Below are 16,533 nucleotides of genomic sequence, written 5' to 3' on the forward strand. Positions count from 1 at the left end.
CATGTATTCTTTTCAGTTTTGCATTTTGGTTTGTATGCAAATAGTTAAAAACTTTTCATTTGAGAAATTCATTTTTTAAAATAAGTAGCAAGATAGTAAGTCTTATGAAATCTTTTATTTTTTTTTATTATTTTTTTTTATTGTTGGTCGTTCAAAACATTACACAGTTCTTAATACATCATCTTTCACAGTTTGATTCAAGTGGGTTATGAACTCCCAACTTTACCCCGTATACAGATTGCTGAACGTATTATATATATATATATATATATATATATATATATATAATTGTCATTCTCTAAAATGCTAAATTCTTTAAAATCACATTTTGTTCTATTTGCATGAATATATTATTCACAATAAACAAATTTGACCACAACCAATCTGATTTCAGATGCTATCTTTATAAGTACTTTTAACCAGTTTCACAGGACATTAAGAGAATTATTGTTAGCTTTGTAAAGGATTTTGTGTCAGTGTTGAAAGAACAAAAAGGTCATTGGTTTTTATTCCCCTGTGTGAATAAAGTTGATAGGTTTGTTTTAGAGAGAATAAAGTAAGTTTTAAAATTTGTTGTCAAATCAGTGTGGTTCCTGTGTAATCATTTTCCAACTTTGCAGCGGTTTTAGGTATTTGACTGAATGCCCTCCTATGCTTACAAAAAAATGAGGAGAGTTTTCGGAGCAGGAATAATATATTCTGAGGCCAAATCAGGAAGGAAACAGAAGTAGTAAAGATTTCCAAACCTGCTTATATTTCTGTAAGGGCCATAATAGCAAAGACTTGATTGCAATGAAGAATAAATGAATCTGGTACTGAAATTGCTTTTCTTTCTTTCTTTCTTTTGAGCCCGGGTCACACTCAGTGTGCTGTCCAAGCTGGCCTCGAACTCCTGGGCATATGCAGTCTTCTAGTCCCAGCCTACCAAGTTGCTGAGACTACAAACTGCCCATACATGACTGATACAGAAATCATTATAAGTTGTTTGATCAATAATAATCTTTGCTTTATATAGGGTTTATGTTATTTTCTTTTCTTTTTTTTTTGCCATACGATTTATTTTTATTTTTTTTAGTCATACGTGACAGAATGTATTTTGACATATAATACATACATGGAATGTACATAATGTCTGTTCTATTCTGCTGCCCTTCCTATCCCCCCTACTCCTCCCCTCCTCTCCCATCATTTCTCTCTATCCAATCTAATGTGACACACTTCTTTTTTTTCACAATATCATATATATATATATTCTGTATAACAATGAGGTTCTCCTTCCATCTTCCGTGCAACTCCCCTTCTCCCTCTTTTCCCCTCCCACCTCTCTTCCCTATTTAGTGGTAGTCTTCTTCTCATGCTCTTCCTCCCTATCCCATTTTGAGTCACCCTCCTTATATCAGAGAAGACATTCGGCATTTGTTTTTTATGGATTGGCTAACTTCACTTAGCATAATCTGCTCTAATGCCATCCATTTCCCTGCAAATGCCATAATCTTGTTATTTTTTAGTGCTGAGTAATATTCCATTGTGTATAAATGCCACATTTTAATCCAATCATCTATTGAGGGGCATCTAGGTTGGTTCCACATTCTAGCTATTGTGAATTGTGCTGCTATAAACATTGATGTGGCTGTGTCCCTGTAGTATGCTCTTTTTAGGTCTTTTGGGTATAGTCCGAGAAGGGGAATAGCTGGGTCAAATTGTGGTTCCATTCCCAGCTTTCCAAGGAATCTCCATACTGCTTTCCAAATTGGCTGCACCAATTTGCAGTCCCACCAGCAATGTCTGAGTGTACCTTCTTCCCCCCGCCCCCCCATCCTCGCCAGCACTTAATTGTTGTTTGACTTCATAATGGCTGCCATTCTTATTGGAGTGAGATGGTATCTTAGAGTAGTTTTAATGGGTTTGTGTATTTTTTTTAAAATGCAGCTGTACCGTATTTAATAATTATTAATTATTATTTGAAAGAAAGAAAGGAAATTAAAAGAAAATAATTATTTGAAAGAAAGAAAGGAATTTTTTATGATTTAGGCTTCATTTAGTTTATGTAATGTGATATGAAGATTTTAACACAACTCTTGAGTTCAGAGGAATTTAATAGAACTGATGCCAATTTGAGTATATTCCTATGTTTACACAGCTCCCTGTTATAGAAAATAATGTGGTTACTATTTGTAGTTCTTAGACTTACTTTTTGTTAAGACAAAATGGATGATTTATTCACTTAATATCAGCCAATTGATTTTGGAGTCCAGTTCAAGAAATTGGTAAACTTATGAATTTTAACTACTGTTTTTTGGGGAAAGTTTTTAAATGAAATTTATTAATCGAGTGTGTGTGTGTGTGTGTGTGTGTGTATGTATACACACATACACTTATGAAGTCATACTTCAATGATAAAATCATTCATTAAATATAATTTTTTTTTTCATGGAAGTGTGGCAGACCTTAAACATGCCATTCAAAGCAAATACAAGATTGCTATTCAGCATCAGGTACTTGTGGTCAATGGAGGAGAATGCATGGCTGCAGATCGAAGAGTATGCACCTACAGCGCTGGGACGGTAGGTATCCAAGGCCCTTTTGTACCAGGATAGTCCACCTTCACATCAGGAAGGAAACTGGGACGCATTATTGAAAAGTAAGGTTTATTTGCTTCATTTATTGAGGGTGGTGTGCAAGTTCCCTATATGTAACATTTTATGCATTTTTTTAAACATAGGACACAAATCCAATTTTTCTTTTTAACAAAGAAATGATCTTATGTGACCGTGCACCTGCTATTCCTAAAACGACGTTTTCAACAGAAAATGACATGGAAATAAAAGTTGAAGAGTCTCTTATGATGCCTGCAGTTTTTCATACTGTTGCTTCAAGGACACAACTTGCAGTGGTAAGATACAAACAAGTACAAAGATTTTTAAACAAATACGAAGATTTAACTGATGGCTATTTAGACTTGAAGGCTTTTAGGAACAGAGTGTCTAAATTAGATGACAAGCATGCAAAATACCAAAGTTTTATGAAAATGTATTTTGTGGTTAATCTATTTGTTAATTTTCAGGCCCCTAGTCAGTCACTAGTCAGTGTACATGAGAATGAGTGTATAAACTGTCTGAAATTGATTTGGCCAACTTCTCTCCTGGGTAATAATGATATACAGATAACTGTTATTGAATATTTATTTTTTTAATTTTGTTTGTTTTGTTTTTGATGATAGTGAGCACTAAGGATTGAACCTAGGGCCTTGTTCATGTTAGGCAAGCACTTTACTACTGAGCCACATTCTCAGCTTCTCTTTTGAACATTCTTTAATTGATAAAGTACCTATGTTAGAGTAGACATAGATAGAACTCATCAAATAATTCTAAAAATGCAGTGATTTTTGTTCCTTTTTTCGGGTGTTGGGGTATGTACTGGGGATTAAAGCCAGGGATGCATTACTGCTGAGCTACATCCCCAGCCCTTTTATTTTATTTTGAGACAGGGTCTCACTGAGTTGCTGAGGCTAACCTTGGACTTGTGATCCTTTTGCCTTGGACTTGTGATCCTTTTGCCTCGGCCTCCCAAGTTGCTGGATTACAGGCATGTGTCACCATAGTCTGATAAAATTATAATTATTTTTTCACTTTTCATGTTTAGTGTCCAGAGAAAAGATATTCTTTCCATTATATACCTTTTATACTGCTACTTGCAAGTTTCTAGAGAGTATTTACCAGTCATTGATTTTCCTTTTAAATTTGATATTTACCTTCAGTGAAGTTATTTATTCCAAACTGTTAGTCATATTTTACTTTCAGATATGAAAAAAATGCTTTAAAACCAATGAAATAACAATACTAAGGAAGTGAGGAGAAAGGGAAAAAAAACGAGAGAGAAATGAATTACAGTAGATGGGGTAGGGAGAGAAGATGGGAGGGGAGGGGAGGGGAGGGAAGGTGAGGGGAGGGGGGATAGTAGAGGACAGGAAAGGCAGCAGAACACAACATACACTAGTATGGCAGTAGGTAAAAAAGCGGATGTGTAACCGATGTGAATCTACAGTATGTATATAGGGTAAAAATGGGAGTTCATAATCCGCTTGAATCAAATGTATGAAATATGATATGTCAAGAGCTTTGTAATGTTTTGAACAACTAATAATAAAAAAATTTTTGTAAAATTTGTAAAATTTTTTTGTAAAAATAAACTGGTAACATTTACTAGATGTTTGCTTTAGTTAGTAAAACTGATAGAAACTTGTTGTAGTATATGCATTTGTGAAATGACCTTATTTCCACACAGTGTACAATAAAAAAGGGAAATAATCTCATCTTTCTGAAATATGTTCAAATAAACAAAAGAGTCCAAAAGTACTTTGGGGAGTATGTTTAAAAAAAAAAAAAACTATTCTCTAAACTGAATTTATACATTAGAATCCTGTTCCCCCCACTCTTTGGTATTGGGGATTGAACTTGGGGGCATTTAAGCTCTGGACCACTGAACCACATCCCCAGCCCTTTTTTGTATTTTATTTATAGACTGGGTCTCACTGAGTTTCTCAGGGCTTTGCTAAATTGCTGGGGCTAGCTTTGAACTGAATCCTCTTGTCTCAGCCTCCCAAGGTGCTGGGATTACAGGCATGCACCACCACACCTAGCAAGACAGTAGCATTCGTTAGACTTATTTGGTTGAAAAATATGGATACAGCATTCTGCTAGAAAATATGTAGTATGAAATATGGGTGGATATATAATTGACAAATGATTAGAGAAAAAAGCAAATAAAATTTAAGTCAACAAGGGCATGAAATAGCCAGAAAATATTACACAAAGAAAAGATAAAATGGCAGAAATATATTCATGTATCCAGAAGTCCTTAAATAGGAACTGGCATGATTTCTCAATTCATAATATTTTTGAACTGAAAAACTTAAAACAGAAAAGACAAGTAAGAGGGGCATTGCTACTAAAATACTTTCTTATCTATCTGAGATTCATGTGGTACAGATACATACAAGTGCCACATATTCTAAATACCATTTCCTAATTACAACAGATCACTCCTTCAAGAAGTTGATTGCACATCTGGGGCAGGGAAAATACAAGATAAACCTGAGATATCTTGTACCAAAAATCAGTGTCTAATGAAAGCCTTTCCACAGGACACACAATAATGGGAATAGCAAGATACTTCATAAAAAGAATTATTGAAATGGAAGAGTTGTGGCAGTACAAAACACAGACATAAACTATCTCCTGACAACATTTGTTGGTACAGAGTTGCATGTAAAGAAGCATTCTAAAGATTTCATTTGTCCCAGGCACAGTGGTTCATGCCTGTAATCCCAGTGACTCGGGAGGCTGAGACGGGAAGACAGAAAGTTCAAAGCTGAATACAGCAATTTAATGAGCCTTGAAGTAACTTAGCAAGACCTTGTCTGAAAATGAAAAATAAAAAGCCTAAGGATATGGCTAAGTGGTTAAGCGCCGCTGAGTTCAATCCAGTACCAGAATAAAAAAAGGATTTCATCTGGGCATGGATGTAGGAAGAGTAAAGGATCAGAGTGGTAGGAAGACCTAATTCTCTTGAGGCTTGTAAAAGAAGATAGAAGAACTAGGAATAACAATTTCATTAAACTAGCAAAATTTAAAATAAAATAATAGAAACAATAAATTAAGTATTAAACATGAACTATAAAATATTTAACAAATCTCTCATTTTAAACTATTTGTTGCTTCTTATTGGACTTTATGCAAATGGAATAATTTATTTGGGGGAGGTAATGCAGTACTGCAGATTGAACCCAGGGTGCTTTGCAATTGAGTTACATCGTTGGCCTTTTCTAGTTTTTGAGATTGGGTTTCTCTAAGTAGTCCAGGCTGGCCTCAAACTTGTGATCCTTCTGCCGAAGCTTCTCAAGTAGCTGAGATTAGAGGTGTCACCAATGCAACAGGCTGGAATCCTATAAATTTTTCATTTTTTAATGTCTGATTTCTTTTATTCAACATTATCTTCCTGAGATTCATTCATACTATTAAGTACATATTTATTGCTGTCTAGTATTCCATTATACAAATAATGACGCCTCACAGTTTATTTAACTACTGTTCAATAGTGAGATTGTTTTAAATTTGGGACTTCTGTGACTAAATTTGCTGTGAATATGCTTTGTACATTGTTCAGTGCACATTTATTTGCATTTCTCTATAAACTATGCTAGGCATCTGACATGACAAAAGCATTTTAATGACATCCTAAACTTAGAGAGTTTGTTATTGTTATTTTTTTGGTCTATTTTGATAGAAGTGAACTGTGGCTACATTTATAGCAATTTGCCTGTGACAATTTGAAGTTATCATTTTATATCCATTCTTTATCTGTTTTCCATTCTACTTTTTAAGCTTTTCCCAAGTTGTCAGTCTTTTGCGGGGTGGGTGGAGTACTGGGAATTGAACCCAGGGGCACTTTACAACTGAGCAGCATCCCTAGCCCCCCCTCCCCCTTTTTTTTGAGAAAGCATCTCTTGAAGTTGCTTAGTGCCTCTCTTAGTGAGGTTAGACTTGAATTAGTGATCCTTCTCCCTCGGCCTCCAGAGTGATTAGGATCATAGCTGTATACCATACCAGGTTTGAGTCTTTATTTATGCTTTTCCCTGTTAAAGAACTCTTCAGAAGGTCATTGTTTTTTCAGGAAAGTCCAACTCTGTTCTTCCCTTAGTATTTCCAAATGTTTCACCTTTTGGTCTCTCCATTTTCTTTTCCTCCACACTATTTGTTCCTGTCCACGAGGGTTTATTTTCTTTATTTTCTTGACTTAGCCCCTATGTTCTCTCCAGTTTTGAAATTCTTCTTTCCTTGCTTTTGTTCATATTCTTTTCATATCTCAATTCTTAAGTAAAATGCTCTCATCTTCAGAATGTCTTCATTTGTCTGTGTCTCTTGACTTTTCAATATCTTCTTACAAAAGTCACCAGTCTTAGAAAAAACACCACTTTTGTTTCCTAGTAAGCTAAAATCTTCAGGGACAGAGGACTTCTTTAATTGTAGTATTTACATAAAATAGTTTTAGGAATCCCATTAAATTATGTAATATGTTACACTATTCTAGAAATTGATAATGTATTTTTAAGAAGTATGCATCTTTAAAGATGACAGTAAGGTTAGAGATGATACACATTAGTTATCAAATTATTGGGGACCCCCAGTGTTTTATTTTCCAGAAGCAATATCTTCTGGAATCCTTTTCTTAGGATATCTGTTCAGAAACATAATAAAACAGCTTTTTAAAACAATTCTTTAAAATGTGCTTATGTATTCATGAAACTATGTTCATAGACATGCAAATATGTGCATGTGAACCATTACCTTTTTTTATTGTGTTCTTTTTCTTTTTCACTGTAGGAAATGTATGAAGTTGCCAAGAAACTTTGTTCATTTTGCGAAGGTCTTGTCCATGATGAACATCTTCAACACCAAGGCTGGGCTGCAATCATGGCCAATCTGGAGGACTGTTCAAATTCATACCAAAAGCTACTTTTCAAATTTGAAAGTATTTATTCAAATTATCTGCAATCCATAGAAGACATCAAGTTAAAACTTACTCAGTATGTTTACCATTAAATGGATAATAAAATGTATAAAATACTTTGAGAATTTATCAATAGATTTAATTACTGTATGTTTTCTGTATGCCATATATTTGAAGTTCATTGTTTTGAGGGGTTTTTTTTGTACCTAGGATTGAACCCAGGGGGCACTTAACCACTGAGCCACATCCTGAACCCTTTTTATATTTCATTTAGTGACAAGGTCTCACCAAATTGCTTAGAACCTCACTAAGTTGCTGAGGCTGGCCTTGAACTTATGATCCTCCTGCCTCAACCTTCTGAGCTTCTGTAATTACAGACATGTGCCACTGTGCCTGCCTGTTTTGAATCTTTTTGGATAATGCTTTATACATTATAGTTTTTATAGATTTATAGGTTTATAAATTTATAATTTAAAATTTATGGTTTATTTTCTTTTACTCTATATAGAGTCTCCCATATTTTTCTTGTTATTTTAATTATTAAAAAGCTGAAAATACTTTTGAAATCATTTATGAAGCTGAGAATCTTTGCTCATTTCTTCTTTCCAATAAAAATAAAGGTCAAGATGTAGTTCATCTAATAGAAATGCAAAAGTTAGTAGAAAATGAAGGATCCAGGAAAAAGTTAAGTTCCTTTTTAAGTATTGACATCTTGGTGTAGAGTTAAGACAGAAGCCATTGTTTTGACTCTCATTGTTCTTTGCATAGAAGCACATACAATATGATTTTTTTATTTTAAAAAAAGATGTATAATTAATGTAAAACTAGAGCAATAATGAAACATATGTTCAGGGGCATATATGTACATTTTCAAGATTTTGTGTTCATATTTTTACTGTTGGTCTGGTAGTTTTTTTATTGCCTTGACCTTGAATTAGAGGCAAGTAGCATGCATGTTCCTCTTACTTGCTTTCTACCTCTTGCCTTACCTTCTCTTAGGTGTCTCTATTTTGTGGTATGAATGTTTTTAGACAGGTTTCAGCCTTAACTTGAAATGAAAGAAAATCGTGGAAGGAGAATGAATAAATTAATACTAGAAGATCTTTTAAAAGCTTATATAATAACATTTTCAAGTAATTATATTTTTGGAGAGTTGTATTAACTGTTAATTTAGTGTAGGAACCAGCACTGTTTTACATATGGTTTCATAAAGTTATCAAGATTTCATTTTCCCCATTTCTTTCCATAGCATTAATCTCTCTGTCTTTTGGGGGTGTGATGCAAGAGTTATTTTGAGATTAAATTTGTTAATTTTTGTTTGTGCTTTCAGTATTTTAAATATTTCTGATTTACTTAAAGACAAACTATTGTACTCTGAGGGACTGCTCTGGTAAAGCTCTAAATTTGAATTTGTAGGCCTCAGGTTTGATAAAAGCCCAATGTCTACTTGTAGTATACTCAGTCTAGTTTTACTTTAGATTGGAATATTAGCATTAATAATAACTCTCTGCTAGGCTTCTTATTGTGGACAGATTGCTTATAACTAGTTTATGTATAATGTAAGGGTTAGTGAGATTTGTGTGTGATAATAAATGTGATTTTGTTCAAATATGCTAATCAGAGCAATCTAATTGTTTTACTGACAGATCTTTTGTATTTTAAGTTTAGGAACTGCGGTTTCAGTAATGGCCAAGATTCCACTGTTGGAGTGCCTAACCAGACATAGTTACAGGGAATGTTTGGGAAGACTGGATTCTTTAAATGAAAATGAAGGCTCAGAAAAGGCTGAGATGAAAAGATCCACTGAACTGGTGCTTTCTCCTGATATGCCTAGAACAACTAACACTTCCTTGTTAACCTCATTTCACAAGTCAGTGGAACATGTAGCCCCAGATACCACAGACGATGAAAGTGGCAAAGAAATTAGGGAATCTTGTCAAAGTACTGTCCAGCAAGATGAAACTTCAGTAGATACTAAAGACGGTGATCTGCCTTTTTTTAATGTTTCTTTGTTAGACTGGATTAATGTTCAAGATAGACCTAACGATGTGGAATCTTTGGTCAGGAAGTGCTTTGATTCTATGAGCAGGGTAAGTAATGTTAGCTTGACACTTTGTATATCAATTAACTTTATATTACTTATTATGTAATGGAAGAATGGGTATTATCTTGTAGTGGAAACAGTGTGCCTTAGATTGGATTTTCCTAGGTTGAATAAAAAATTATTCCACTTGTAATTTTATTCTATTGACTAGGTTGCCTAGAAAATAGCACGTGAATTTTTTTATTGAAATTATAAGACATAGTACAATGGAAGACTTAAACATCTAGGTTTCCTAATTCTTTTCAGTATCTGTTTCCTTGATGACATGCAGTAGGGTAGGTATTTAAGTCAGTTAAGATGTTAGATGAGGGCTAGGGTTTTGGCTCAGTGGTGGAGTAGTTGCCTCACATGTATGAGGCACTGGGTTCGATCCTCGGCACCACATAAAATAAATAAAGGCCTTTTGTTTATCTACAACTAAAAAAAATAGTATTTAAAAAAAAAGATGTTAGATGATCCAGCCAATATTGTAATACATTTGGCATTGATTACTGCCATAAATGAACAAAGGACAGGCTAATTTAATGTTCCTGCTTGAACTATTGACATTTACTATTCTATTTATGATTATGGATAATCAACCTTTGATTGTTTTTCTTTGTTTTGTGATTTTGTTTGGTTGGTTCTATGGTGCTGGGGATACTGGGCACGCACTCTGTCACTGAGCTACATCCCCACTACTCATCCATATGATTGTGATCTTGATAATTGAAGTCTTTTTTTCTTCCTTTCTTTAATAATTAAAACTGTGCCAGGGGGCTGGGTTGTGGCTCAGTAGTAAAGCACTCGCCTAGCACGTGTGAGGCTCTGGCTCAAACCTGAGCACTACATAAAAATAAAATAAAGGTATTGTGTCCACCTACAACTAAGAAATATATATATTTAAAAAAAAAAAAAACTGTGCCAGAAGTCAAAACAATGCTATAGACTCTGAGAAAAACCTGAAAATGGCTTTTGAATTTCCATGTTTCAGTGCAAAATCTAGTAGTCATAGATTTTATTTACTTTATTTGAGAAAAGAAATGATAGTCTTCTTTCTGAATGTCACATCTACTGATATCTACAGAAAAATGGGAAGTTAGCTATACTGTTAACAAAAAAGTGATTACCTTATTGACTTCTCAGGTTAGTGCTTGCTTGTAAACTGAAGTCTTTGTGATATTTTATAATTATAATTATAAGTATAATTAAATGAAAGTTTACTACTGTGAAAGCAAAAGTAAATTTTCATTTAATTATACTTGTTTTCTGTAAAATTATTTAACATGAGTTTGCTATAGTGCACCACTCTTCAATCGAATATGCATTTTAGGATAAAAATAATTTTTGTTCTCAAGCAGTGAAAACCCATTTTGTATGATAATCTCTTATATTTTATACAACATCTGATCTATATTGCATAAAAAAGGCATTTTGCCATGATGTTTTTATTTACTTAATATTTTTCTCTTAGTAATTTCATGATATCATCAATGACGTTTTTCTATAAGATGGATCTGAATATAGGATTTCACTTCACTGGAGATGCTTCCATTTTATACACATTTTTAAAGTAGTTGTTAAAAAAAAGTAACTAACTTGATATATATGGCAGCACTAGTACTATGCTACTGAAGTAATTTTAGAAAAAAAAGTTCTTCCTCTAAAAGCGAATTCTGCCTTCGGTTTCAGAGACCAATCCCATTTGCAACAGTATTTGTAACTGTATTTGCGATGTATACTTTCAGTTGTCAAATTCATATACCTTTTCTAGAAATTAGTTGAGACATAGATGTTTTGGAATTTAGAATTTGAATTCAGAGGCTCACATCCCAGCTCTGGCCCTCATTTATTACTCCTGTCATCCATTTTAAGTCACTTGACAATTTGAATTTCTAGTTTTATATTTATGTGTATTGATGGATGCAAGTTTTGTGAATTATTAATTTGTCCCACAATTTTCATCTATCAGTAATATTTTATAATTGTTCCTTTATTTTGTAGATCCATGTTATCTTAGACTGTGTTGTCAGTACAATGACTGTTAGATGTTTTGTTTCATATTATATCATAAAAGAAAAAGTAATCCCTGGGAGTATTGTGCACATAACTTGTTTGTAAGCAGCCCACATTAATGTCTCTTCTTTCTTTCTGCAAACTTGTGATCTTATGCTTGCACTTAACCACTGAGCCACATCCCCACCTCACCCCTGCCCAACTTTTTTTATTTTGAGACGGCATATCACTAAATTGCTGAGACTGGCTTTGAACTTGCAATCCTCCTGCCTCAGAGTCCTGAGTTTCTGGGATTGTAGGCTTTCGCCACCATGCCCAGCTCTTTGGGACTATGTTTATTTGCCCTCATGGAGGAGGCAGATTTGAAGGCAGAATAGTTAAGAATAAGCGTGGGTAGGAAACTGTCTTATTTGGCTAGATTCTGTGGTGCACACCTATAATCCCACACCTATAATACTTGAAGCTGAGGCAGGAAGATCTGACCACAAATTCAAGACCTGCTCAGTCAAGCGGGACCTTCTCTCAAAATAAATGAATTTGACAGTAAGTGGAACTGGAGAATATCACGCTAAATAAAAAAAGGCAATCCCCAAAAAACAAAGTCTGAATGTTCTTTCTGATATATGGATGGTAAACCACAACAAGGGATGGGGTGGGGGCCAGAATAGAAATTCATTGCATTAGACAAAAGGAAGTGAAGGGAATTAGGGGAGGAGGAATAGGAAGGACAGTAGAATTAATCAGACATTTTCCTAGCCTTGTATTTAAATACACAACTAGGGTAACTTTGCATCATATATGACCCCAAGCATAGGATCCTAATTATAAGTCATACTTTATGTATCAATTGCCAATACATTCTACTGTCATGTATAACTAAATAGGACAAATTTTTAAAAAATTTAAAGGTGGGTGCTGAGGCATAGTTCAGTGTTCAAATTCTAGTACAGGGAAGGATTGGGAGGGTAGAGTAACTTTCATTTTTTACAATTTTTTTAAGGCAGTGATGTTGAGTGTGTATGATATAGATGTCAAGAAAGAGTCCAAGAGTAAAAATCAATGTAATGTAGCAGTAGTGTTAAGTATTGAAAGTTTGCTAGCTAATTTTTAATATGATTCTGTGGTTTAAATGTACACCAAAGACTATTTTAATTATCATTACCTATGAACAAGTGGAATAAAATTATTTTATATAACTACTAAATGTAGTTATATTGTACTTTCAGGTGAATTATGAAGTATAGAAACATGAGGAACCTTGGGTTTTGAGTTACTTTATCTTCCTGAAGTTTTTGCTATTATAATTTACCTGTAGCTATAATTTGGTCCAAATTGAAATTTGAACCAAATTTAATCATTTTTTCATTTAATCATTCAGTTCTTTTCTCTCCCTAATAATCTATAGCTAGTCTTTGGTCTTCCTAATATCACAGCATGGAAATATATGTACTAATGAAAGATATTATTATCACAAATTTGAGAAAACATGGACAAATACTAGTATTGTGAAGTGAGTGTGCAGTATTAATTAACAATGGTTCTGTTAACTTTTTAGTGTTATTAGAAATATATCTCTTTGCTGACTACAGTAGCAAACACAAATAATCTTGGTGTCTTGGTGACTAGGACAGATGTATTACAAGCTCCAGACTAATCTTGATAAACTTGTCTCAAAACCAAAAATAAATAAATAAAAAGGGGTGGGGATATAGCTCAGTGGTAGATTGTCCATGGGTTCAATCCCTAGTACCCTAGTACCACTATTGACAGTGCAGTCTCTTATTAATATGCTGCATTACTAATAATGATAATAATGAAATAATTGTTCTGTTTAACTACTTTTGTCTGCTCTTTGTATATAGGGTATGCTATACATAAAATAAAGTTCATAGTCTTTTTTTTTTTTTTTGGTTGTGCTGGGAATTGAACCCAGAGCCTTGTGAAGTCTGTTCTTTGACTGTAGAGCTCAGAAGACAGCATGAAGGAGATGCTGATATTTGACTAGGATCTTTCCACAGGGAGAGATAGGGTAAAACAGTGAGCTAATATAAGTGATATTAAGAAAGGTCAGAGGTAGAAAAGCCTAGGCTTTTTGTTTGTTTTGTTTTTGAAGTAATAGGTAATTTAGTTTGAAATGGTTACAGGCCTAGGAAGATTTACTACTATCAGATCACTGGAGCATTAACTATATTCTACATTTATTGCATGTTATTGCAGAAAAAAGCTTATTGTGGTTTATATTGGAAGAAAACTATGGAAAATCAGTAATAGAATTAACATGGTTAATATCCACATGTAGATATTAGTAGGCATTCAGAAGTCATCTGAGAATTTATGTACCAGATTGGGATTAAAATAGCTGTAGGAGTTACCTTCATTAGTAGTTACGCTTATTGTTAAAATCATAGAAGGGTTAGAATGAGTAAAGACCTTGTTCAGATGGATCTCCCATATATAATGATTAGACAGAGAAAAAGTAACTAATGAAAGATGCTATTAAGGAGCCACCAGAGGAAATGTTCCCAAACTTGCAGAGTTTAAAAAAGTTTGCCTGCTATGCTGAATGTGTAAGAGCCTCAAAAGAAGCAGTGTTTTTTGATGATCTTCGACCAAGCAGTTTTAATGGAAAATCCAGACAGCAAGGTAACCAGAGTAAAATAATCTTTCAGGGGAAAGGGAACAGGGAAGATTTTTTTTTTTTTAAGGTTCCATGAATTCCATCAAATTTATAGAAATAAGCCAGAAAACAGGAGAAATTAAAAAGTAAAAAAGTATAGTATATCAAACCAAATCCTTGAGGAGATAGAGAAGAATAAAGTTTTACTTTGTTTCTAAGATGGAGAGGTAACACTAACTAAATAAATTAACATATATTGGAGAGAAGTTGGAATGGGTTATTATTGACCAAGCAATGAGTTTTTGAGACCTGAATCCTGCCATACTTGTAAAAGCTTAATAATAAATTTTCTTATGCATATTAAGAATTGATTGAACTATGGCACTGAATTGAAATATGTGACTTTTAGAACTGTATTTTCTTAGTTAAGTATGATAGTATATTCCTTATCACTTGTTTTGGATTATATGCATTCTGTTGAATTTCTGTGAATAAATAACTTAGATTTCCAGTGCTTTGTTCTTCTTTTATCTTTCTGTATCGCTTTTATTTCTCTGAGGTTATACATCAAATAGAAATGTATTTAAAGTTTTTTGCTGAAAATTTTTATTCATATGTTTCCTTGTCCTTTAGCTTGATCCAAAGATTATTCGCCCATTTATAGTTGAATGCCATCAAACAATTGCCAAACTTGATAATCAGAATATGAAAGCCATTAAAGGGCTTGAAGATCGGCTATATGCGCTGGACCAGATGATTGCTAGCTGTGGCCGGCTGGTGAATGAACAGAAAGAGCTCGCTCAGGTACCTATTTCTGACTTCTTAGGAAAAAAGATTTTGTAGTTAGTTTCTGTGTAGAATCAATTTGGTGAGCACCATATTTTCACTTTGAGTATTGGTAATATATTGTTGTTGTTTCAATGTAATAAACAACAAGGCATATTTCTAATGGCTATCTTTGATTAAATAAATTGACTTTAGTGTACTTTAGTTGAAAGTTGAAATATAAATCATGAATGTACTTATCACAGCTGGAGGAAAGGGAGAAGTTCAACATTTTCTAATATGATAAAAGTAGTCATTGTATTATAAACATTTGAGTATCTCTGGCTTCCCCACCCCCCAAAAAAAAGAAACAAAAAATTTTAAATAAAGGGCAAGAAATGAAATTCTTAAAAGAACAGAAGAAAAGTAAGAAGTCTTGAAGAATTGGTTACTATTTCATTTTTGGCCGCCTGTCCTCCAATACAGCAAGTACTATGGCAAGCACAGCCCCAAGCCAAATAGTTGCATTTTGTAATCAGATTCTAATGCTTGCTCTTTTCTACCTTAACTTTCCTCTGCTAGTATTTTCTGGATATTCTCTTTGATTAAAAAATATAAACAATCATATCCCCCATATTAGCTTTTTCCTTTTTTTTCCCCCAAAGTAAAACTTGTACTACCTACTGATGTAGTACAGTATGATAGAAATTAGATTGTCCTTTACTAGTTTTTAGTGTCAGATTTAATTTTGTCCTTTTCAAATCTCTTTAAATTACCTTTTGCTGATAGGCCAGAACTGGGGTCATGGGGTTATTTGGAATTGAGACCAGAAGCATAGTGCCTCAGAGCTACAACCCCAGTTTGTTTGCTTACTTGTTTGTTGTTTTGGAGACAGGATCTCACTAAACTGCCAACGCCAGCCTGGAACATGGGATCTGTCTTAGCTTCCTGTGCAGCTGGAATTATAGGGATATGCCACCACATATGGCTAAGTCACCTTAATTTCTGAAGGATAGTTTCACTTGGTATGGAATTCTAGGATGTTTAACTATTTGTTAGAGGGACTTTCTCAGCATTTGATTTGGTTTTTAGTAGTTTTGCAATGATGTAATAAGGTGTGGCTTTTTTCTTATTGATCCTGCATTGGGCTTGCAGAGCTTCTTTAATCTGCCTTTAGGTTAATGATTTATGTCATTTAGGAAATTTCCTAGTCAGTTTCTCTTGCTTTTTGCCTTACTCACTTTGCCTTTTCCTCCAGTGATTCCAGTTATAAGTTTTTGTTGGAATGATGACTAGCTTTGGTTAACCATTTGTTAATGTCTTATTTTTGTTGTTCATTTTCCAGTTCTACAGATGTATATTGTTCAAATTTTCTTTGAAAATAATCTGTCTTATCCATTATCTCTATGATCACATTTTAGCACACAGTATTTTAAAAAAAATTTTATCTGTTAACTTCATTACCTGTGTCTGTTTATATTTTTTGTTTATTAGTTTTGATTGCTGAATCTTGCCTTTTCATGTTCTTGATTATTTTTTAAAG

The 16,533-nt window shown here is 33.7% G+C and overlaps 1 protein-coding gene across 5 annotated transcripts in view; it reads left to right on the top strand.

The window, feature by feature from the left end:
• Positions 1 to 16,533, top strand: part of Rb1cc1 (RB1 inducible coiled-coil 1) — a 74,626-nt gene that overhangs the window by 27,105 nt on the left and 30,988 nt on the right. For 3 of the 5 annotated variants that reach the window (XM_005332310.4, XM_005332311.5, XM_013361533.4), the window contains exons 4-8: positions 2,438 to 2,564; positions 2,723 to 2,893; positions 7,383 to 7,585; positions 9,173 to 9,599; positions 14,859 to 15,029. In XM_005332310.4, the coding sequence (XP_005332367.1) occupies positions 2,438 to 2,564; positions 2,723 to 2,893; positions 7,383 to 7,585; positions 9,173 to 9,599; positions 14,859 to 15,029 (1,099 nt within the window). Of the gene's footprint in view, positions 1 to 2,437; positions 2,565 to 2,722; positions 2,894 to 3,487; positions 3,586 to 7,382; positions 7,586 to 9,172; positions 9,600 to 14,858; positions 15,030 to 16,533 lie in introns of those variants that run through there. The other 2 variants (XM_040294056.2, XM_078017172.1) reach the window with 2 other exon arrangements.

This window comes from Ictidomys tridecemlineatus, chromosome 7, assembly GCF_052094955.1.
Source record: "Ictidomys tridecemlineatus isolate mIctTri1 chromosome 7, mIctTri1.hap1, whole genome shotgun sequence".
Taxonomy (NCBI): domain Eukaryota; kingdom Metazoa; phylum Chordata; class Mammalia; order Rodentia; family Sciuridae; genus Ictidomys; species Ictidomys tridecemlineatus.